Raw genomic sequence first — 26041 nt, forward strand, 5'->3', positions numbered from 1 at the left:
TTTGCTAAAACGGCCGATAACTCAGACAGCAAACACAAGCAGGAATGTAAACGGTTAAAAAACGTGCATTCAATCAGGAAGTGGCAATAATTAAAATTTGGGCACGATGTGTACAAAGTGGTGGGGTAGCACCACTTATCAAATGACGATGGCTAAAAAGGCAGTGCCTAGTTAAAATGACCTCTTCCCGGCGGGAGGACCGAGAGGAGGGCGTCCAAGCCACTCGCTGAGGCTTAATAATTCTGAGTGTATCCCCATGAAGGGAGGACCAATGGCGATGCCAAAGGGACATCACCTACTGACAGATGGCAACATAGAGATCATTTGAGGGAATATAGGAACTAGTGGGCTGAGGTACGAGGACTGCAGCCTTGGCAGCATCACAGCCTTGTTTCTTAGCAGACCGAGATGACTAGGAACCCACAGAAACATCACACTGGCTCCACCAAGAGCAAGCAAGTGACAGTTTTCCAGGACATGCTGCACTAAGGGATGGGCAGTGTACAGCGCACATGGACTTAGGATGCTGAGTGAGTCTGAGCAGAAAAGGCTGTGTTCCCAGATGTATTCCGTGACCTGATACAGGGCGACGAGCTCAGCTTTAAATACTGAGCAGTGTGCTGGAAGCTGATATCGAAAGACACGGGTGCCAACGACGAAGGCACACTCAACCCCACAGGCAGTCCGAGAGCCATCAGTGTATACAGAGGTACTATTGCGAAGTTCATCAAACTGAAGCCAATAGACCGAAGCAGGAGTAGTGTCCTTAGGAACCGAATGAAGGCCAATGTTAACATGGGCTGCTTCATGAAGCCAAGGTGGTGAAGGGTTCACACCCACTGGGAAAGGTGCAGGTAGTGTGAAGTTAAGCCGCCATAGCAAGTGCCAAAAGTGGACTCCAGGAGGTAACAGAGAAGAGGGACATGCCCCATATTGGTGATCAAAGGAATCATCAAAGAAAGAGGCATAGGATGGGTGGCCACACATGGCAGACAAACGGCATGCATACCTGCTAAGGAGGAAGTCACGACGGTAGGACAGTGGTAGTTCAGCATACAGACTCTCAACCGGGCTAATATAAGAGGCACCCGTGACCAAACAGATGCCACGATGGAGGATAGTGTAGAGATGGTGTAAGAGGGATGGACATGCAGATGCATAAACAAAGCACTCATAGTCGAGTTTCGAACAGACTAGGGACCAGTACAAATGCAGGAGGGTGGTTCGCTTGGCACCCCAGGAAGTACCACTGAGGACACGTAGGACATTGAGGAACCACGTGCAGCGGGCTGCCAGGTAAGACACACAGGAGGACGAAGTAAGTTTCCTATTGAGCAGAGAATGGAAGGGTATCACCCAAGCCTCCTCCAGTCGTTTCTGATGGAGGAAGGCAGGGTGACAGTGGGAAGAGCTCGAAACTTCGAAAAATGGCAGCCTGAAGTGTTGGAGATAGCAATAGAGTTCCCAATGACATCATCATCTGCTGCTGTCAGGCCAGAAATTGGGGAATAGATCTTGGTCCCAGAGAGCCAATGGAAGTTGGCTCAAATGACAGAAGAAGGGGTAGAATTGTTCAAAGAACTAGTGAATGAAATCCAGCTAGCTCTTCTGCTGTCCCGAAGAACATGACGACAATTTGCACTCGTCTGTTTATAATGAATGCAGTTTGCCATCATAGGATAATGGTTAAAAACATGGAGAGCACTTTGCCGTGCACGAATTGCATCAAGGCATGCTTCAGTCCAATAAGGGACTGGGACATGACATGGTAAAGAAGAAGTACGAGTAATGAAATGTTATGCAGCAGTAAGGATAACGTTTGTGAAATATTCCACCTGGTCATCACAACTGGGGAAATCTTGTTCTTCGAAGGTTGCCAAGGAGGAGTAAAGTTAGCAGTCAGCCTTAGTAAGCTGCCATTTGGGTGTGCACGCGAATGGGGTAGGAGTCAGCAAACGGGTAGCACATGGTAAATGGTCACTCGAGTAGGTGTCAGAAAGAATGGACCACTCAAGATGATGGGCATGCTGGGCAGTGTAGAAGGACAGGTTCAAGATGATGGGCATGCTGGGCAGTGTAGAAGGACAGGTCCAAATGGGAATAGGTGTGTGAGGAGTCCGAAAGGAAAGTGGGTGCTCCAGTGTTAAGGCAGAAGAGGTTAAGTTGGTTAGAAAGGTCAGCCAAGAGGGCACCTCTCTGGCAGGTCCTAGGAGAACCCCAAAGGGGATGATGCGCATTAAAGTCACCGAGTAGCAAAAATGGGGGAGGTACCTGCCCAGCAAGCTGAAGGATGTCTGCCTTGATAACATTGAATGGCAGAGATACGTAAATGGTACAGAGAGAAAAAGTCAGGTGGGGAAGGAAAAGGCGAACTGCAACAGCTTGAAGATTGGTAGTCAGGGAGATGGGCTGACTACAAACGTCATCCCATATGAGCAGCATGACGCCCCCATGAGACGGAATGTTGACCTCAGGGGGAAAGTCAAAACGAACCGGTAAGAAATTGGAAAGCTCAAAGCGGTCATGAGGGCGCACTTTTGTTTCCTGAAGGCAGAGTACAAGGAGACACTGTGATGCTAAAAGCAGCCATAAATCCTCTTTGTGGGACTAAAGGCCATGAACATTCCATTGAAGGAGAGTCACGATGAGGAAGAGATGTAAGGGTGTCACCTCGGCGGCTGCCAAGTGACAGCTGGTGCACAGTTGCTACTACAGGGCACAGAAGCAGGAGGTTCCTGTGCCATGGGGTTCACAGAAGCCGAGTGACAGCCAGTGCAGAGTCGCTACTACAGGGCACAGAAGCAAAAGGATCATGCTCCATGGGGTCCACAGAAGCATCCACTTGCTTGTATGGTCGGTCTGTGGAGTTGAACACTAAAACACGATTGGTGGGCTAAGGTATCACGTGGCGACACCATCGAAGAGGATCTCCAAGTTGGCGAAAGAGAAGACACTTTGCCTTTGGTGGACTTCTTCGAGCCTTTCTGCTTAGAGGAAGATTTGGGTGTTGTTTGGCTGGAGGGACGGAGGAAGACTTCACAGGAGTACTACTTCTGTCCGGTTGTGAAGCCGGTGGCTTTGCTCCTCGAGGTGAGAGTTTGATGGCTTGTTGCGGTCATGTCTGCATGGCTATGTCCTTCATGGAACGAGGGGTAACAAGAACCAAATTATAGGTGCCAGACAGGAGAACACAGGGTTTGCGACTGGCCAGTAACTTGTGAGCGACTGGGTATGGCACTTTTTTCTTTACCCGGATCTCTTGGACAGCCTGCTCATCAAAATACATGGGACAATCCTGGGGAAAAGAGGTGGGTAATTGCCCTCATGCGCATCCCTACCACAGGTTAAACATTTGGCTGGGTGTTGACAAAACATTCTAGTGTGGTTGAAATGATGACATTGGGTTTAGAATGTATGGCTGGACTGTGATAATTTCATAATCTGCTTTGATCTTGGACAGAAGCACCAATCAATCAAAGGTGAGAAAAAGAGTGCGAGAGTGGCCACTAAGGAGGAATCTACCTTTTTCATTACGCGATGGACAGCAACGACACCCTGATCAGAGAGATAAGATTGGATTTCAGCCTCAGTTAAGACCGTCAAGCAGCCTGGTGTAAATTACACCATGGGAAGAATTCAAAGTTCTATAGACCTTGACACAAACAGAGCAGCCATGGAGAAGGGAGGCAGCAAGCAGTTGTTGCACTTGAGAATCAGAAGTAGTCTCCAAAAGCAAAGTGCTATAGGGTAAATGAGAGCAGGATTTCACAGGGCTGGCAATTGCATCAACACCTTTCTGAATAATTAACGGATTTATTATGGTGAAGGACTGGCCGTCTTCAGTATGTAAGACCACAAGAACCGTGGTGCAGTGGGAAGGGTCTTTGGATTATTAGCCTCATAACATTTACGTTTTGTAGATGTTGATTGGGAAGATTACTGACTCATTGTGAGAAAATCCCCCATGATTGTCAGTGTCTCCGATGGTGCACTACTTCCAACTGGGGGCCCCCTTCACAAGGGAGCACACCCACCTTAGATCATGTTCACACCTTCAAATACCTAACAGGGGGACCAACTGGCAATTTGGGAAGGTTGCAGCTCAGGCAATCACCCCTCCCTGGGCATGGCCAGTACCAGGGGGTACGTGTGAATCCTGCCTGTCCGGTCTCATCGGATTAGGGAAGGACGTCGGCCATGCCCTTTCAAAGGAACCATCCCGGCATTTGCCTAGAGCGATTTAGGGAAATCACGGAAAACCTACATCAGGATGGCCGGACGCGGGATTGAACCGTCGTCCTCCCGAATGCGAGTCCAGTGTGCTAGCCACTGCGCCACCTCGCTCGGTGAAAAAGAGAGTGAAAAACAAAGGTGAGACTGTTCTTACGTCAGTGACAGACAATGCAGAACATTCCCAATAATATCCCAGACATGTTCCCCAAGGGAGGGGAAAAAGAACAGCAGGAGGATAGACATGCAGCACAGAAAGGAAGAAATGCGGCAAAGGCTGGGGCCCCATGGTAGCCAAGAACGAACCCGCCAAAGAGTGGCGAGCCCCTTGGGAGGAAATCAGTTGTGAGCATCATTTTCTGTTTGCTGGTAATGCAGTCTTGTTAGGATGATATCAGTATGATGGATACCATTCTGATAACCAACAGATTGCACTGACATCTGCTGCAACATAGTGAATCTGTTTGTGTAAATAGACAGTGTATTGATTTGGGCATGTTGACTCAACATCAACCTCAACAGTCTGTGCTTTGCCACTTGGAACTGGAACAATGATATGCTCTTCTCTGCACTATCCCACTCAATTATAGTATGGAATACTAGGGACAACAGCTGGTGTCACCTTTCAAACATTCTTACTCAATCACAGTGGTGCTTAAAAACTCTACAAGGTGTGCAAACAACAATGGTAGTACCACATTATGCTGATGCAAGATGTAGCAACAGAACAAAATTTTATTTGCAGAGTGTATAACCATATGGCAAACAAATACCTATATGAGGATGGATAACTGATCACTGCTCACAAAATAAACAAGCAGTTGAGCTGCAAACAGGTTGTTAGGGGAAGTTGATTACCTGTTGAGTTTCCAGGCAGAGTCTGGTAAAAACCAGTTTCTCTCCAAAACACGCACACACCCACAGTTCTGAGGAGTTTTCCCAGTTCTGCACGTAGGTACTTTTGAATATTTTATTTCGGTTGTTCCACTGTGATACATGTACCTTTGTGAACTTATCATTTCTGAGAACATATGCTGTTACAGTGTGATTACCTGTAAATACCACATTAATGTAATGAATGCTCAAAATGATGTCTGTCAACCTCAATGCATTTGCAATACATGTAACGACATTCCTCTCAACAGCGAGAAGTCGCCTTCCGTCCATGCATTGACAATGCGCTGACGCGTGTTGTCAGGCATTGTTGGTGGATCATGATAGCAAATATCCTTCAACTTTCCACACAGAAAGAAATCCGGGGACGTCAGATCCGGTGAACGTGCGGGCCATGGTATGGTGCTTCGATGACCAATCCACCTGTCATGAAATATGCTATTCAATACCACTTCAACCGCATGCGAGCTATGTGCTGGACATCCATCATGTTGGAAGTACATCGCCATTCTGTCATGTAGTGAAACATCTTGTAGTAACATTGGTAGAACATTACTTAGGAAATCAGCATGCATTGCACCATTTACATTGCCATCGATAAAATGGGGGCCAATTATCCTTCCTCCCATAATGCCGCACCATACATTAACCCGCCAAGGTCGCTGATGTTCCACTTGTCACAGCCCATTGTGGATTTGCCGTTGCTCAATAGCGCATATTGTGCTGGTTTACATTACCGTTGTTGGTGAATGACGCTTTATCGCTAAATAGAATGCATGCAAAAAATCTGTCATCGTCTCCATAATTTCTCTTGTGCCCAGTGGCAGAAATGTACACGACGTTCAAAGTCGTCACTATGCAATTCCTGGTGCATAGAAATGTGGTATGGGTGCAATTGATGTTGATGTAGCATTCTCAACACTGACGTTTTTGAGATTCCCGATTCTCGCGCAATTTGTCTGCTACTGATGCGCAGATTAGCCGCGACAGCAGCTAAGACACCTACTTGGGCATCATCATTTGTTGCAGGTCGTGGTCAACGTTTCACATGTGGCTGAACACTTCCTGTTTCCTTAAATAACGTAACTATCCGGCGAACGGTCCAGACACTTGGATGATGTCGTCCAGGATACCAAGCAGCATACATAGCACACTCCTGTTGGGCATTTTGATCACATAGCCATACATCAACACGATATCGACCTTTTCGGCAATTGGTAAAAGGTCCATTTTAACACGGGTAATGTATCACGAAGCAAATACGAGGGTTGTTTTTTAAGTAAGGGCCGTTCGCGCGTGTAGTCCCGTAGTTCATGCGGACGCTGGAACAAGCCACCGCGCCACTTCCCGGCATCCTTCCCATTCACACTGATGCAAGTTGCAGCTCTTTAGCTGATGTGTACGCATCGCTGTGCTACTTTATAATGTTTACGATTATTGAATCGCCCGCCGCGTGAGAGATACGGTCAGTGATACGTTTTTTGACCGCGAGAAGCCTATCAGCTGCAGAAATTCATCGTCAGTTAACAGAAGTTTATGGTTTGAATGCAATGAGTGAAGGTAAAGTGCGTCAATGGGTAAGAGAGTTTAAAAATGGCCATCAAAACGTCCATGACGAAGAAAACGCTCAGGCTGGCCCTCTGTGATCACTGATGATTTGGTGGCTGCAGTCGAAACAAAGATTTGTGAGGACAGAAGATTCACAATTTCCACTCTTTCTTTGGAATTTCCACAAGTTTCAAGATCGGTTTTGTACAAAATTGTGTCTGAAAACCTAAACTTTAAGAAACTGTGTTCTCGGTGGGTACCCAGACTCCTCACAGAGGACCACAAAGGGAAGAGATTTGCCACTTCATTGGACTTTTTGATTTGTTACGAGGAAGAAGGGGATGACATGTTGAGTCAAATTGTCACTGGAGATGAAACATGGGTATCCCGTATCACTCCCGAAAGCAAGCGACAATCGATGGAATGGTGACACACAACCTCACCCGTCAAGGTCAAAGCCAAACAGACGCTGTCAAAGTGCAAGATTATGGCAAATGTGTTATGGGCCCGCGCAGTGTTTTGCTAGTGGACTTTATGCCACGAGGAACGACAATCAACTCAGATGCCTACTGTGCAGCTCTAAAGAAGCTCCGCAGAGCAATTCAAAACAAAAGGCGCGGCATGCTGACAAAAGGAGTTTTGCTCCTGCACGATAACGCTAGGCCTCACACCTCTCAAAAGACTCGGGATTTAATTGATTCTTTAGGCTGGGAAGTTTTGGACCATGCACCATACAGCCCCAACCTTGCTCCTAGCGATTTTCACCTTTTCCGGTACCTGAAACACCATCTTGGCGGGCAGCGCTTCAATGACGACGATGAAGTGAAAGCGGCCGTGAACTCTTGGCTGTCGGAGCAGGCGGCCGAATTCTTTGAAGGGAATTAAAAACTTAGTTGTACAGTATGACAAGTGCTTAAGTAAACAAGGCAACTATGTAGAAAAATAAGTAAAAGTGTGTAGAATCAGAAAATAAAAGTTTTTTTTACAAAAGTATTTGTATCTTTTTTTAAAAATAAAAACGGCCCTTACTTAAAAAACAACCCTCGTACCTTCCGCACTGATGGAATGTTACGTGATACCACGTACTTATACGTTTTGTGACTATTACAGCGCCATCTATCACAAAGCGAAAAAAAGAGGCCCAACTGAAACATTCATATTTCTTTACGTACTACACGAATATGTAATAAAAAATGGGGGTTCTTATTTAAAAAAACGCGGTTGATATCCGTTTGACCTATGGTAGTGCTGTCTAGCGGGCCAACCATAGTGCCATCTGGTTTCCCCCTTCAAGTTAGACGAGTTTCGTTCTTTGTAGTTTTTTCATTTGATGCTTATTTCATGAGAAATTTGGCCTGGTCACTATCAATGGACCACCCTGTAGATATCGAAGCACTGATACAAAGGATGTGATTCAGCTGTTCCAATCTGGGTATTGCGTGATGAAGCTGATTCTTGGGGATTACCAGATGGTGGTGGGAACTGAGAAAGATGCAATCAGAGAGACTGGTGGCAAAGAAGTGTTTCCATTGTATGGATTGAGAGAAAGGGAGTAGGTATTTCACAAATCCAACAAGGTTAAATCTGGGTGTAAGGCTGAAGGGGAAGCCACTGGACAGAACTGAAATTTCTGTGGGACTGAGGATTTTGGTGGAAACGTTAACAAAAGTGATCCAGGATTGTTCTGGCTCTGGATTGAGTGGAATGTTGCTAGGGAGTTTTGGAGGATGTGGCAAGTTGGAAAGGTCAGCTAGGCAGGGTCTGGGTGCTACGAGGGATTGATGAGGAGGAACACTGTAGTAGGATAAGGGTTGGGTAGAATGTCAGCAGGTTGGATTATTTAATAGGGATGGTGTCTGGAACACTCTTCCAGGCCAGAAAGTAAGACCCTGACCAAATCATCCTACCTGCAGACAAAGGTACCACCAATGGTGTTATGAAGTGCAGTAACTGCCACATCTTATTGTGATTCTTCCACCTATAAATTCTGCCAGAGTGCTCCCATCTCAGAAGTGTCCAACATTACCTCCAATCCATGCTTAAAGCCCTACGCCCTTCCCAGAACCTAATCCTTGAATCCATTCCTCCGCACCCCTATGACACCCTGTACACACATTCAACCTGCTTCCAAAAATCCACAAATCAACAATCCTGGATACCCCATTGTAGAACAAATGCAACAATCCTGGAAACCCCGCTGTAGCTGGTTTCTGAGCCCCAACTGAAAGAATTTCGGGCCTCATTGACTAACACCTCCAACTAATTGCCCAAAATCTAGCCTCCCATGGCAAAGATACCAACCACTTCCTTCACTGACTCTCCACCATCCCTATCCCTTTACCTTCTGCATCCTTACTAATCACTGTTGACATCATTTCCTTATAAACTAACATCCCTCCTGTCTATGGTCTCGCTGTTACATCTTCCACTGTCCTTCAGACTCTAAACCAACTACATCATTTGTAATACATCTAACTAACTTTATGCTGACACACAACTGCTTCTCCTTTGAAGGGAACATATACAAATAAAACTGAGTCACAGCCTTGGAAACATGCATGGCACCCTCCTTCGCCCACCTGTTTATGGGCCACCTAGAGGAAATCTTCCTGGCCTCCCAAACCACTAAACCCCCGGTATGGTTCAGGTCTATCAAAGATATCTTCATGATCTGGACTCAGGGCCAACACACCCTATCCTCGTTCATTCACAATCCCAACACCGTCTCTCCCGTTTGCTTCATCTAGTCCTCCTGACCCCAGTGTTTCACCTTCCTGGATATTGTCTTCCACCTCTCTGATGGCTCCAATCCACACATCTGTCCACATTAAACCCACCAACAACAGTACCTGTATTTTGACAGTCACCATCCCTTCCACACCAAAAAATCCGTCTCATATAGCCTGGACACTTGAGGGTAGGATATCTGCTGTGAAGTCCACAGCTCTTGGTCGAGTAGCTAGCATTGCTGCCTCTGGATCATGGGGTCCCGGGTTCGATTCAGCCGGGTTGGGGATTTTCTCTGCTCAGGGACTGGGTGTTTGTATCATCATCATCATCATCATTCGTGACAGTAGATAGATTGGACTGTGTAAAAATTTGGAACTTTTTACAGGCACTGATGACCACGGAGTTGAGCGCCCCACAAACCAATCATCATCATCATATCTGCAGTGACAAGAACTCCTTTGCCCTCAAGCTGGTCTTGCAAACATCTCGAAAGACAGACACTATTTCCCAGCCACCGTCTGCAAACAGATTTCCTGTGCCATACCCCCACATAGCCCCAATCCACCCCCACCCCCAGGGACCAGCTAAAAAGGAGCACCATCTTCGTCATCCAATACCACCCCAGAGTAGAACAAATGAAACACATCCTTTGTCATGGTTTTGATTATCTATCGTCATGCCCTGAAATGAGGGGTATCCTACCCAAGATCCTTACCACCCCTCCTAAAGTGGTGTTCCATTGCCCAACCAACCTCCACAATGTCCTAGTCCATCCCCATGCCACTCCCAATTCCAGCCCCTTGCCACGGGGCTCAAATCCCTGTGCAAGAGACAGATGCAGACTTTCTCTTTCCACCCAACAAGCACTTCCTATTCTAGCCCTGTCACAGGCTTACCCAACTCCATCACGGGCTGGATCACTGTGAAAGCGGCTATGTAATATACCAGCTCTGCTGCAATCATTGGTCAGCTTTTTATATTGGTATGACTACCAACGAGTTGTGCACCTGGATGAATAGCCACTTCCAAACTATGGCACAACTTGCAACTGAACATAACATGTTTGATTTGCTTCAAAACACAGGCCATCTGTATCCTCACCCACCAGCTTTTCTGAACTGCAGAAATGGGACTTACTCTTAGAAAACATACTCCACTCCAGAGATTATCCTGACCTCAACCTATGGTAACCTACAGCTTTCATACACTCCGCCTACGTCTCTCTCCTGCCTCCCCCACCCTCATTCTCTCACCACCTCCATTGTGTGCTGCTCTCTGCCAACACACCTACTAATCTTTTCCTCTTCTCACCTCCTCTCCCTTTCTGTTCCTCCCTCCCCCACTGCACCTGTCAGCTTTGTCCTGCCGCCATCTAGTCCCTCCATACTGTGCCACACAGCATTCTTCTTCCACCCCCCCCCCCCATTGTAACATGCTATCTCTTCTCCCCCCTCCCCCCCCCCCCCCCCCTTCTCTTCATGGCACTGCTTTTGTTCAGTGCAACAGTTGCATTCTTGCCGGAGACAGCAGTCAGTCACGTGTGCATGAGGTGTGTGTGTGTGTGTGTGTGTGTGTGTGCGCGCGCGTGCGCATGTTTGTCTTCTGAAGAAGGCTTCAGCTGAAAACTCATTTACAAGTATTTTTGTTGTGCCTGTTTGCAACTCAACGTGTAACCTTTAAAGTGTATTTATACATCCATGCACCTTGCGGTTAGTCACTGTGCAACTGTGCTTATCCCACACGCAAGTAGAGGCATAGGTGTAGGTGCAAGCCTCTTCCAGAACATGTGCATGTGAGTGATTCCTTTCACACCTATGTTCACAGGGGGCACCTCTTCTTCCGTATGAGGCAAGCTACAGTTGTGTGGCAACTGGCTGCAAGGCGTACAAGTGTAAACACACCTTTACAGTGAGTAGCGATCTATCCTTTTCATACTGTTGTTAACATTTAATTATGTGATACATCTGCCCCAATCTTACTGTCATGGAAGGATGGTACAAAGTTGATGTGTAGTGGGTGGCCCGTGTGAGGAAGATGTCCATACGTAACTTTCAAAAGCTGTAACCCCCACCACACTTAGTCACGTGCTGATGCTAGTATTTGGGAAAAAAATTAATTATTAGTAACTTATGTAATCATACATCTTCTGAACTAGTGATTATAATAATTATTTTTTTAAATAATTTGGTATCAAGACTGAAACACTGCAGAACCAGTTGTTTTACCCCTGAAAATTTCATTTCACACTTCTGGGAATAATTACCCTCAGGTCGAGAACAACTGATGTACTGTATTATGCCGTAGCAGGTGTGCTGTAACTCTTGTCTATATGACTCAACACATGGGAGGACCTTTTTAACCTCTGGAGTAACTCAGAAGCAGAAGCGACCATTATCTCTATCCCCTTCATACTGCATGGTTATTGTGAACAACCAACAGTGTTTTCATATTTCCATGACAATGATGCAGTACTCTAGACACCTTCAACAGGATTCTAGTCCGGAGAGAGTACTGGCCACGTTATTCCTACACATTGTGGTGTAATTTCAGCCAACTAATTTTTACACGAAAAATATTAACATCTACAAAAATTATATAATGGCTATAGTGTCAGCATATCACAACAAAAGGTCAATGGAAAGCTCTTTCCCATACTTTTGATCTGTGATCTGTCAATGATTTGTTTGGGATGACATGGAGCTGTAAGCCAGTACTGGAATATTTTAAAGACTAACTTGTGATTATTACTAGTGTCTCTTCTCACTCCACATTTTTATATCACTAATCTAATATTCTCCACCACCACTTGCTGTCATGTTTCACTAATTATTTTACTTTCTCTTTTACACAAAACAGCAATGCCTCAAAACAACATTACTTACTTTTGAATACAAGGTGGTTTCTCTTCTTTATAATGTATTATTGACACAACACCTAAGATACCTACAAAATCTGAAAGTAAATATCAGTTTTAAATAAACAACATGTAAAACTGTACCAGCTTTTGTAAGTGGGCTGCATTAATCGTTACTGTTTCCATATGGTAACGCAGCAAAGCCTGGTCTCTTTCCAGCAAATAATCTATCTGTGGGAGACGAGGGCATGGTGGCGTTGCGAACTGCACTGGATAGCACCATACTTTTCGCAAATTTGCTACCTGCACTGGAGCAATTACCTCTGGAAAAAAAAACATTTTTTGTAAGTTTTACAATAAGTAGTAATTTAATATTAGGCCTAATTATTTTAGCTTACACTCTAAATTTTTATTAATTTGTCACTCTGCAGCGGGAGAGGAAGTCCAAATTTTCAAATAATTCATTTTCCTAACTCATATACGAAAAAGTTCTTGTGGATAAATATGAGAAAAACAAAATCAAACAATGGAAAATCCAGGATGAGATGTAACAATATTGTAAAAAGGAAAGTTGCTACTCACTATATAGCGGATGTGCTGAGTTGCAGATAGGCACAACAAAAAGACTGTTCCAAATATTGCTTTCGGCCAGTAAGGCCCTCGTCAGAATTAGACTACAGACACACACATACACAATCATGCAAATGCAGCTCACACACACACGACTGCAGTCTCAGGCAACTGAGACTCCAGTCATGATAGTGTGAGATACGTCTGCGTGAGTGTGTATGTGTGTGTCTGTCATCTAATTTTGACGAAGGCATTGCTGGCTGAAAGCTATATTTGTGACAGTCCTTTTTATTGTGCCTTTCTGCGACTCAACATCTCCGCCATATGGTGAGCAACAATTTTCCTTTTCACAATATTATGAGAAAAACAAAAACATTTGAACTTCACACAGGAAGTTGCAAGAACACCAAATACCTGAGAAAACAAGAGCAATCCGAAAATAAAATGTTTTCACCCCTACCAAAAAAAGAAGCTTGTTTGGGGCAGGGGGGGGGGGGGGGGGGGGGGGGGGGCTACGCATACTAAGAGAAAAAAATGTAATGATATAAGCTATACAGGAGATCAGATTCAGAGATGAATGTTGTTTTGAATCGGAAGCCTTTAGAATATTCAAAGGAAAACCTGGCAAAAGAGTCACAAAAAATATACCACATCTAGGCACTTGCTTTATTGTCAACCAGAAAATGATTGATTCAGTCTTGGATTTCTCTTCAAGTTGTGGAAGAATGTCAACACTGTCTTTCAAATCTATGAATAAAGCTTTTACGATAGTAAATTTCCATGCTCCCACAAATGAATCAAACAAATCAGAATCAGTCGACAAAATTTGGGAAAAACTTGAAGAAACAATTGACAAAGTTCCGAAACACCATTCCATAATTTTGATGAGCGATTTTAATGCAAAAATTGGTAGAGAAAAAAAGTATAAGCAAATTGTTGGTGACTACCCTGCACATAAAAGAACCAATACAAATGGTGAGCGACTAATTGATATTTGTAAGAACTGTGATCTTCTTTTAAAATCCACAGCCTTCAAGCGTCTACCTCAAAAAGCCAAAACTTGGAAACACCCTAACACAATGTTTGGAGAATTCCAGCTGGACCATGCAGCTATTTCTAAAAAATCCAACAGGGAAATTTTAAGTGTTAAAGTTTTGAGGAATGCCAACATTCATTCTGCTCATTACTTGTCTCTGGTAAAAATGAATACCATCCCAGAGAGCCGAAAGAACCTTTCCAACATTTCAAGAAAAAACAGACCTCCAAAATTTGATATAAGTAAATTGAGAGATGTCAACAACAAACTTACAGAAACTCTACACAGAAAACCAAATAAAACAGACTGGAACAGAATTAAGGAAGCCATGGTACAATCACCCACTGAAACCATACTGACCAATGAAAAATATAAATACCGATGGTTGAATGAAGACTGTAACGAAGCAACTGAAAAGCAAAGACAGGCTTGGATAAAATGGAATAGCAAGAAAACCTCCAAAAATCACGAAAACTTCTTGAAGGTCAGGAAAGATACATCAAAAGTATTGAAAACAACTAAGAGATTCTTCAACAAAAACCAAATCGATGAAATAGAAGCAAATTTTAGAAGACATCACACTCAGGAATTTTATAAAGCCTTTCAATCACAACTACTGAAGTTTAAACCTCCTACATTACATATAAGAGGACTCGATGGAAAACTAAATTTGAATGACAAATCATGTGCTGCAGCTTTTGGAAATTACTTTTCATCCCTACTGAATGCTGAAAATCCAAATGAAAAGCTTGATTTCTGTCCTACTGTTCCTCCTGCAGATAGTCCCCCTCCCGCATTAGATGAAATCATGAAAACTATACAAGGCTTGAAAAATAACAAATATGGAGGTGAGGATCGCACCTTGGCTGAAATGTGGAAATACACAGATCATGATACACTAAATCATTTCCATGATATCATAATGAAGATTTGGGAAACTGAAGCTTTACCTCCAGATTGGGCAGTAGCAATTATTCACCCACTACATAAAAAAGGTGATAAGAGTGATCTGAATAATTACCGAGGAATCTCTTTGCTACCAACGACGTACAAGATCTTTTCCAGACTGTTGTTAAACAGAGCTGAATCAGTCTTAAGATCAACAATTGGGTAAATATCAAGCTGGTTTCAGGACATCAAGATCCTGTGCAGAGCAGATCCATAACCTGAAATCTGTTATATCATACGCTAAATCAAGATCAATAATGTTTGTTGTGACCTTTGTCGCCTTTCAAAAAGCGTATGACTCAATTGATTGAGAAACAATAAAGAACACCCTTGCTGCCGAATTTGGTCTATATAGGAAAACAATCAATCTGATAAGCGCCACTTTAAATAACACAGTGTCAAAGGTCAAGTTCAGAGGTGAACTATCAGAACCATTTGAAATCTGTACAGGGGCTCTCTCCATTGCTTTTCCACTGTGTCCTGGAAAAGATAGTCAGAGAGTGGAAAACAACTGTACCGCCATGTTATGGGATTCAAATTGGACACAAAAGAAATGGCCTCAGTGGAAACTGGCTTTTGCTGAAGATCTAGTACTCATTGCAAATAATATTGATGAAGCTAAGGTTCAGGTGTCCAGCCTAGAATCAATTGCTGCTAAGACTGGCCTAAAAATAGCCTTTGTTGTTGTTGTTGTTGTTGTTGTTGTGGTCTTCAGTCCTGAGACTGGTTTGATTCAGCTCTCCATGCTACTCTATCCTGTGCAAGCTTCATCATCTCCCAGTACGTACTGCAGCCTACATCCTTCTGAATCTGTTTGGTGTATTCATTTCTTGGTCTCCCTCTACGATTTTTACCCTCCACGCTGCCCTCCAATACTAAATTGGTGATCCCTTGATGCCTCAGAATGTGTCCTACCAACCAATCCCTTCTTCTAGTCAAGTTGTGCCACAAACTCCTCTTCTCCCCAATCCTATTCAATACCTCCTCATTAGTTATGTGATATACCCATCTACTCTTCAGCATTCTTCTGTAACACAACATTTCGAAAGCTTCTATTCTCTTCTTGTCCAAACTGTTAATCGTCCATGTTTCACTTCCATACATGGCTACACTCCATACAAATACTTTCAGAAACGACTTCCTGACACTTAAATCTATACTCAATGTTAACAAATTTCTCTTCTTCAGAAACGCTTTCCTTGCCATTGCCAGTCCACATTTTATATCCTCTCTACTTCGACCATCATCAGTTATTTTGCTCCCCAAATAGCAAAACTCCTTTACTACTTTAAGTGTCTCATTTCCTAATCTAATTCGCTCAGCATCACCCAACTTAATTCGACTACATTCCATTATCCTCGTTTTGCTTTTGTTGATGTTCATCTTATATCCTTCCTTCAAGACGCTGTCCATTCCGTTCAACTGCTCTTCCAAGTCCTTAACAAAACTGAATTCATCACAAACATCAAACATGCTCCTCCTCATATTGAAACACAAGCAGGCGAAGAAATTTAAATATCTTGGAGAAATAATTACACATGACAGTTCATAAAATGCAGTTGTAGAAAGTAGGTGTCCTAAACTAGAAGGTGCCTTCCATCTGTGCAAAGACTTATACAAAAGCAAAAGCCTGTCTTTAAATCTAAAACTCTGTAATTATAACACCATAATTAGACCATCGGCTTTGTATCCATCAGAGTGTGTAAACATGATGAAGAAAGGACCACAACGAAAACTTGAAATAAAAGACCAGAAAATTTTGACAAAAATCCTTGGCCCTATCAAAGAAAACGGAGAATTCCGCCAAAGACACAACTGTGAATTATACGAACATACAGAAGACGTTGTTACCAGCATGAGGAAGCAGAGAATGGTGTTTTTTGGTCATCTGGAAAGAATGAACCCACAAAGACTTACTCATCGCATACATTCATCAGTTTCAAAAACAAAATCGTATTCAAAAATGGGCAAGCCAAGTTAAAAAGGATTTACAGGAAGCTGAAATTTCATTCGATGACCCTCAGGATCGAGAAGTTTTCAGAGAAAAAGTCAAAATTACTAAAAACCTTATTTCGCTTACGACGCCAGTTCCACGTCCTGCCTGCAAATGGTCAAAACAGAGAAAAGCATTTATTACGATGGCACCAAAGTTGTTAAGAAAAGGCCAACACATTCTGGGATGCATTTCAAAATAATCTAGAGAGATCCAACCACATGATGAGCTGACAGTGGTTTTCAACTAGGTAACCCTTGAGACCCAGCCCTGAGCATGCTTAAAGTACAAGAACAGCCTGTAAGAATATCCAGTCATGCCACGCTAACTAAGGAGCTGAGATTATGCAGATGCATCTTCTCCACATTAGTAGCATCCTAACCCTCAGGGTAGCAGCACAGAGACTGAGCATCTCAGCTTGTGTCCTGAACTTGCATTGATTACCACAGTTCTAAGATCGACAACAGGAGGCAGAGGACATATACGATTCTGCCTGTTTAAAGAAAGGCCAGACATAAGGATTGCATGAAGAGAGCAACAAGTCAACTTGCTGTAATACTGGATCATTTGAACAATGCCATCCAGCTTTGTGGAGTACCCAAGTACATTTAAAAATGAAACTTTTGATGTATATATGTAAGAAGGAACATTTTATAATCACAACGGAAGATCAAAATTTTATGCACTATGACTTAAGTGAATGGTTTCACACCTGCCTATAAATGTACATAAGTGTATGCATTGTGCAAAATCTGAATTTTGCAAATTTAGAATAACTTCCTTGTAGCTGTGGTATATGACACCTTGATTGAATGTGTGAAGTTGTTAGACATATGTGATGTAGAGTGAGAGAAACCTATTAGTTTCAGGAATGTGGTGGCCAGCTTGGATAGGCAGACTTGGCTTGCAGATACATGGTCCGGAAAACACAACTGTTGATTCTTCTGAAATTACATATGCTACAGAGGGTAAGAATAAACTCATTAAGATAAGTCCTGTCCATTGATGAACTTGTAAAATGTACAGTGAAAGCAGTGGCATACCAACATCTGAAAAAATAGCAAAGGTATACTGCAGAAGAGAAGGGATGTGTAAAGGCTCAACAACTGTGTTTAGTGTGTCACTGTGATTTTGCAAGAAATGGCCAATGAGTCTGCCACAGAAAGAACAAGACTAGCATTAGAGTAATGACCCAAGTTTCAAAAATTTTTTTTTGAGCGTCACATTCTTACAACAAAGACACAGTAATGATATACGCCTTGTTGGCAATTGACAACATTTTCCAACAGTTACATTCACAGGCAAAAAATTCACCTTATTTCTGATGTTTCCCCTCATCAATTTCATCAATTCGGAAATCATTGCCAACTGTTTGAGTTCACAAAGTCATTTATGGCAATGGAGTGTACATGGTACTGGTCACAAGATGGGGCCTTGTAATGGTGTAGGAGGCAGGAGGCCTGCTCAAGCACCACATTGCAAAACATATTGTTTCCAGACCAAGCACAGCCTCAATTCAGAATGCAGATGACTTTATAAGAGTGGTGAAGTCATAAACATAAACAGCCTTCATTCTGTTGCCCAAAGAGGAAGCTAACAAATTCCACCCGTACAAGAATGGTCCAACCAGGGTACTCTAGTGAAAGAAATCCAGGAGACATGAATGGGCTTAAGTTACGGGTAAAGTTACACTGCACAACCTTAAAGGAGTAAGAAAGAAGAAATTTCATATGTCCAAACAATATCTCAGAAACAGCAGGAGAATATTCAAATTCACAACCTACATAAGAGGTGTTTGTGGACTGGGTGTATATTGTGACTGGTAGATTGCAGAAGTTATAGTTGTGAGTTAAATGAAATTCTCATGAAGTTTGTGCTATAACATGTACAGGCTGCAGGATATAGTTTTCCAGTTGCGGGGCAGCAACACTACCACCAGTACTCACTTTCAGTTTACCACGTTTTGAAGACTGCAGGTACACTAGTTCCCATTGGTTCTCCAGGAAGGCATCATCAATGTCAAAGAAGGATACTGACTCAGCTGAACATTTATTTAAATAATTTAATTGCAAATTTTGGTTCTGAGGAAAGTGCACAAATGACAAACTGTTTGTAAGTGTACCTCTTGAAATATGGATATGCGTTTTGAAGCTTTTAATATTCAAGAATTGAAATGCTTTGTCAAATAAGACTAGATTTTCATTTCATGACACTGAAATCTGAGAATATGGCAATGACAACTAGTTCAATGCATGGCATTGTTCAACTAGAAAGCATTAGTACTTCTGTGCAGAAAATTTAGTACTGCATGATAATAAATAATTAAATATATACATAAATAAAAATGAAAAACACTGGGATTAACATTTTTGGATAAATAATACTTCGAAATTCTACGAGACACACGTATTTTCAAACTGAGGATATAAACTGGGTGGTTATAATTAAACTTTCCCTATTTAACAAGTTATAACATAGAAACTAATTACTGTACACGTATCAAACTTGGTAGCATTAATGTTCAGAGTATGGGGATGCATGATTTCCACACGTCACAGCGTTCCAACTGTTGTGATCAGTCACCCCGATTCATAGTCTCACTCACCTGACCAGCGCAGTGCACTTGTTGATGTGTCAACATAAGGTTGGACAAAAGGAGCAGGGCATTACTGGCAAAACTCTATTATCAAAATAATTGTAATGCTGCAGCTGCACTTCAAGAATATAGCTGGCTGAAAGGATTATGGAAGGGTCTTCTTTCTCCACCTGTTGTGTGGAGCACGATGAAGTAGTTTGAATCAACTGGAGAACTGTGTGTCGCTCTGAGAAGAGGCTGATGACTGGTTGCACCACAGGTGGCTCAAGAAAAATCACTGTTGCTATGGCAGACAACACTATGTGCAGTTCCCAATCGTCATGCAGTGCATGTGCTGTGTCACAACAGTTGAACATCCCTTGGTACACTGTATGGAAGGTGCTCCGAACCCTTCTCAAATGGTATCTGTGCAAGATCCATATCGTACAGCAGCTAGCACCACAGGACCACTCTAAAGACAGATGAAGCTCATTTTTCTCTGAAGCGTGAGGTGAACACACAGAATTGCTGAATGTGGAGATCTTCACCTCCAGTCACTGTGCATGAAGTCCTCTGTACGGTGAACGTGTCACCGTATGGTGTGGCTTCACAGCTGCATTCATCATTAGCCCATTGTTTTTTGAACAGATTGGTGCTCATGGACCAAAGAAGTGCAGTGTTACTAGCCAGTGTTACTGAGATATGCTTTGTCAGCATTTCATACCCACCCTACAGGAGAGAGATACATTGAACTCAACAGTTTTCATGCAAGATGGGGCCCCATCGTACATTGCTCGCGAAGTTCAGCTACTTCTCCGAAACACATTTGGAAACAATAAAATTATCAGCCGATCGGTTCTAAATGCTTGGCCGGCATGATCACCCGATCTCACTCCCTTAATTTCTGGTTGTGGAGCTACCTCATGGACAGGGTTCACCAGGGGAACATTCACACATGTGCTGATCTGAAGTCCAGCATATCAAGAGAGGTAGCCAGCATACCTATGGACGTGCTTCATTCTGCTATGCAGAATGCAATCCTGCACTTTCAGACTCTTCCGGACACCAATGGGCGCCATATTGTGCGCCTTTTGTAGCAGTAATAGTACCGGTATGTAATGGTATGATGCACCATGGCAGCACATTAAGAGTGTTTCAGTTAAATTGATTCTGCATTATTTCTCTTCCCCATGTCCTTGAAATTAATGCTCTACAAAGTTTGGCATTCATACAGTAATTAGTTTCCATGTTATAACGTGCCAAATAGGGAAAGTTTAGTTATAACCAGCTGGTATAAAAACTGGTCCAGCGATAACAGCATTTTAATATATTATGTGCAAGGCACCATCTTTAGTGGCTCTTATGTCAGGCCACAAATTTTTTGGGGAAAAAATGTTTATTACTTTGCCCTGAATTTTAACATATAGTCTATTATTTTCAATAACACCTGTGACAATGGAGTTAAGATGTATTCTTTGCCTGCCAGAATCAAGATGGATGCTGAACATTGTTTGAAACTTAACAGTTTAAATTACATCTTCTGTTATATAGTTAGTGGTTGTAAGTAATTTTTCTACCCAGTATCGCATTTCTAAATGCTATCTTTCCTTCCATCTTTAAGTACACTTTTCACCAAGAATTTTTTTCTTTTTCTTCGACTTAATGTTGGTGTTTTTTATCTCTCCATGAATATTACTTATGACTACAAATAGCTGTCACATAAGAAACAACACCTTGTACAGTTTTACACATGATTATCTCAGATGGGCTTGCAAAATATGCTACAGTTATTTAAAAAGTACAGTAATGTGACAAACACAGTGCTGTGCAAAGATGTCCTCTTGCCAAATCCCATGTACAGGCTTTTTTCATATATTTATTTCTTAACTGTGAAAAATACACATTAAATACAGTATATTAATATGAAGTCCAACAACCATTGGAAGTAAAGCATTTATCACAAAAAATACTACTGTTCGAAGCTTGGAAGTTATGATGGGAAAACGACAATGCGGCAGACAAGACACTGCAGCCAGCCACAACTTAGATCATGTCACTACTTTCCCTTGCAACATTTTCTGTTAACAAAACATTTGTTCAATTCATCTAGTTCAAATAAATGAGAGTGACATCTATATTTAAATTGGGATTGCAATAAGCTGTTTCAAGTGCACAAAGTACACAAGAAAATTTAGTACTGAAAATGACTGTTCTTCTTAGACACAGACGACTGACTGTCATTTGTGAACTGTTTCATTGCTAGTTTCAAATGAAACTGTCAAGAATGGTGTGAGTACAGCATTTCCAATACATGAAATGAGACCATCATATTGTGCCTCAAGTCGTATGCAACAAATGTCAACATTGCAATCGCAGATGTGCAAGATTAAAAGTATTGCTGTAGCAGATGAAAATCAGTTCTCTCCAAAAAATAGGGCAACTATAAATTCTTAGTCCATTTCTATGAAATAGCAGATGTATTTATACAGTGCGTATGTTTGTTTATTGTCAATTTATGTATACATTTTTGTCACATTTCAATATGGCCTCCATCCATTTCAAAGCATTGCCCCCATTGTTGGAAGAGCATACCTGAATACATTCTGAAACATACACTTTATGAAATAGTGAATGCTGCAACCCAGATTGGAGATCTTAGAGCCTAGAGATCCCTTACCTTTTTTATACACCACTTAGCTTTATGTAACTCCAAGGTAGAAATCCAAATGTGCATATCTGATCAATATGATGGGCATAATCTTGTTGAACCTCTGCTTATCCATCAGTTGGTGTATCTATGATTTAGGCATTCGCTTATTATGAGAGCAAAAATGAGGGTGTGCTCCATGCTGTTGGAAGACAATAATGCCTTCTTGCTGAGACTGTAGTTCCAGGAATTGCTCCAGCATATCAATGGTAATGTTTCCTGAAATTCTCTCTTCTGTGAAAATGATGGATCCATAGACTGAAGTCTTTGTGAATCCAAACACAGTCACTTCTGGTGTGTCTCTTTGACTCGTTACACACCATCACAATTTATTGTACAAATGGCCTGTGGAACATTTGACTCATTACCTGGTCTTTTACTTTTCCACAGATGCGGAATGTGGCCTCATCAGCAAGCAAAATGTGATCCTAGAGATGCTCATTGTGTCCAGCTTCTACAAAATCAACATGTAATTTGGCGGGCTGCATAATCTTCGTGGTGTAAATAAAGAAGCTCCTGAATGTGGAACACTGCTTTCTTTAGTGTGAAGTATAAAACTTTTAAAATAATTGATTCTGACACATCTACTTTGTTGCTTAAACAACAATTTGATGCAGTCAGGTTTTTGATGGTTTCTCTAATTTGTTGAACAGTCTCGTGTAGTACAGGACACCTTTCAGAGCATAATTCCCCAGCAATCTTTCCAGGTCTTTGGAACTTACTGACAAGTAACCAGACATTTTCTGTGCACAGATGACAAGTCAGCAGCTTTAATTTCAATACCAAACTGTTCTCAATATGTGGTCAGTTACAGTCACTAAATGTTTTAACTCATTACTCACCAGATATTCCATGTTCTTTAAGAATTTCAATGTGCTTGTCCTTCACTTTCTTGGCATATTCTACGGATAAGTGATATATTTTCAAACAGATCCCCTCAACTGATGATTTCACGGCTTCTGTAAGATGTGGCTGACATTGCCGCTGCAACAACATGCAAAAAAGCAACACAGTTAAATTTCTTATAATGGACTGCGGAGTGTATCTATCATTAATTTCGCAGAGTGAGGAAAAGGGGAGTAACACACACACACACACACACACACACACACACACACACACACACACACACACACACACACAGAGAGAGAGAGAGAGAGAGAGAGAGAGAGAGAGAGAGAGAGAGAGGTTACCTTCAAATGTGCCAGCCTGTCCTGGAAGTCATCATAGGTGGCACCAACAGTTCGTCGAAGCCACTGAAATGTATCTTCTGCATTCCATTTGACAACTTTACGGCTTTCAGATGAGGCATTCCTGCACATAGAGAAAAGGATGCCATCATTAGCATCATAACATAGATTACTGAACTTGAAAAAAAAAAGATGACTGCCAAGAACCTGTAATATGACTTTATTTACTCACATCTAGTTTCAATAATACTATCATCTATCCATCAATCTAATCAAGTCATACTGGTTTGCAATGGTGAGCCATTGTTACGACTCCCCATGAAACATTAAGCTTTGTACAAAGCTTTTCTAAATGTGCTTGTACAGTTTGGAGGGTGGTGGCAGTTGTGATCGCCACACTGTAGATGTGCACTTCCCAACACTTATCTATCTCATTCTAGCTTCTTTATCTCTGCATGTCTAGCATATACTTCAATAATACTATGAAATTGGTGACCATCACAATAGGCATATACATCATATTATACTCAGAATACATTTCAATGCTGCAGTGTAAATATTAGTCTCAAATGTGTTGTTTGTGGGAGTTCTCTAGCCAGTGTGCAGTAGCCCGCACTAAGCATAATGTGTTGCATGCTAGGACAGAATATGCAATAACAAATCATCAACGTAGTTCCTGAACAAATTTTCTTTTCATGTCATTCACTACAGATTTGTCTGAGAATGAACATAAATGTTAATACAAGGTAACTATAACTGCTACGACTGACCAGATCAAAACATGCCTGATATGCTGCTTGGCATCATAGGCCAAAATAAATCTGCAAATGACACAGTACATCTCTGTAATACTGTCTCAATTAGTGTGTGGCAACAGTACCAACTGCTCCAGTGCTTAAGTAGAATTTCTCCAAAATGACCTCTTATTCACAGTGAAATACCTCTCTTATGTCCCCTGACATACTGCTGTCCACTGGAAGATTATTTTGTGCAAAGGTCTTAGCCTGGGCAAATGGACACAGGAAGATTATTAAATGAGACAGTCTAACAACTGTCCACCAACACAGAAGTTGTGAACCTGGTGTCTGCATCAACAAGCAGATGGTGTGATGTTTCGTGTTATTCTTATAACCACCAGTACCTCACACTGTAACAAGTGGTAATTTCACATGTATTTTCTGTTGTAACCGCGACCGGAATTGTCGCAGGGTGGCTGACAAAGCGCGTCTGGACTAAAAGAAGAGCGGCCCACGAACAAACAAACGAACAGAATGGACAGACACGAAACGACGGACGATCGAGAGAGACCTTACAATGATAACATGCAAGAAGCAACAGGGTGAAAGAGACAACCAAATGAATCCAAGATGTCCACTAGTAATGAAAACAAAGAACGGTAAACACACTGTCAGTTGTTGAGGCAATATGTCAAGATGTACGCAACGATTAGACTCACTGGCTTCGCGAGAGGCGGGCGCTTAAATACTCGATCGGGGGGACCGCTATTGGCCGCTGGGATCACGCGTTCCACTGTGTGCCAGGAGGTGCGCGCCACCACGGCTTACGGCGCAATGCTGCAGAGACCTCTATGGGTCTTCGACGTCCATGACGTCTCTTTTTGATTTTCACACAATTGTCATTGTCTTTTCTTTTCTAGGACTTCTTACTCACTATTTGCAGCTTGTCTCTTTTGATTGTTGCTTCTCTTGTGTATCTTAATTGTGGTTTTATTTACAGATTACATCATATGCTTTGTTTAAGTAAATGTTCGTCTCATTATGGATTTCTTATATTAGCAGCTGAGTGTAATAAATTATTTCAGTAAAAGTAAGAAAATAAAGATTTTCCCTCTTTTACGTACACACAAAACACACAAGTAGCATTATGACATAGGTGCAGTGATTCGCAAGGAAATATTTACATGAACATTTAGCTCCTTCTAATGAGTATTCTCACAATAAAAAGCCCTATTTTGCTTATTGCGCTGGGTACTGTACTCATAGCTTTGTTAACATCAAAAGCTTAGAAACATTTATATTGAGCACAAAACTTGCAGTTGTTAATAAAATGATGATCTATATAAGTCACACGGATTATAAAGATGGATGTGTGTTCCACATATACTCCTAAATCACCAGATCGATCTCAACCTGACTTGATGCACATACTGCTTATTGTCTGGAATGAATTACTGCGGGAGTGAGAACCACACAGCCCCCACAGGGGTAGGAGAGGGTGTGTAAAGATTTGGTAATGCCCAACATCCTGGCTGCCCTGCAAGACTGGTGTGTTGTGCAGGTAGTAACAGAATGCGTTCCAGGCATTAAAGAGCTGAGCAGAGAAAGAGGGAAGGAGGAGGTGGAAGAGAGAGGGAGTATACAGACAGAGAGAAGGGGAAGGAGGAGGAGGACAGAAAAAGGAGGAAGGAGGAGATGTGAGCAATGTAAATGACATACACTTATGTGGGTGAAGCTGCAGGTAAAAAGCTAGTGGCCAAATATATTTCGCATCCTCGTGTCCTCTTCTTCTGTAGCTTGTACAGCTTTCAAATGGTGTGAAAAATGTATAATAACAGTGGATAGTGCAATGTACTTGCACGCACTGTCAGTACATTTCTGCTTCCAACAATAAGTTATTACTTCAGCTCTGATCAACACTGTTACGTTGTCTATCTTGATATGGGGGATTTACTATTTATATATTTCAGTTTCAATATAATCGTATTAATATAGCTGTAACTTAAAAATGCAAAAATACCAACTGAAT

At 42.2% G+C, this 26041-nt stretch overlaps 2 protein-coding genes across 3 annotated transcripts in view; one reads left to right on the forward strand and one right to left on the reverse strand.

Moving 5' to 3' along the window:
- The window catches only part of LOC124595601 (2',3'-cyclic-nucleotide 3'-phosphodiesterase-like), a 160529-nt gene extending 137948 nt beyond the window's left edge, over positions 1 to 22581 (forward strand). The window contains exons 7-8 of the mRNA XM_047134404.1: positions 17667 to 17771; positions 22476 to 22581. Coding sequence (XP_046990360.1) covers positions 17667 to 17771; positions 22476 to 22558 — 188 coding nt within the window. The 3' untranslated portion in view covers positions 22559 to 22581. The remainder of the gene's footprint in view (positions 1 to 17666; positions 17772 to 22475) is intronic.
- The window catches only part of LOC124595600 (mRNA (2'-O-methyladenosine-N(6)-)-methyltransferase-like), a 147137-nt gene that overhangs the window by 36768 nt on the left and 84328 nt on the right, over positions 1 to 26041 (reverse strand). For both annotated transcript variants that reach the window (XM_047134403.1, XM_047134402.1), the window contains 3 exons: positions 23279 to 23399; positions 22928 to 23069; positions 12401 to 12579 (listed from right to left, as the gene is read on the reverse strand). In XM_047134403.1, the coding sequence (XP_046990359.1) occupies positions 12401 to 12579; positions 22928 to 23069; positions 23279 to 23399 (442 nt within the window). The remainder of the gene's footprint in view (positions 1 to 12400; positions 12580 to 22927; positions 23070 to 23278; positions 23400 to 26041) is intronic.

The sequence above is a fragment of the Schistocerca americana genome, chromosome 2 (genome assembly GCF_021461395.2).
Source record: "Schistocerca americana isolate TAMUIC-IGC-003095 chromosome 2, iqSchAmer2.1, whole genome shotgun sequence".
In the NCBI taxonomy this organism is placed as follows: Eukaryota; Metazoa; Arthropoda; class Insecta; order Orthoptera; family Acrididae; genus Schistocerca; species Schistocerca americana.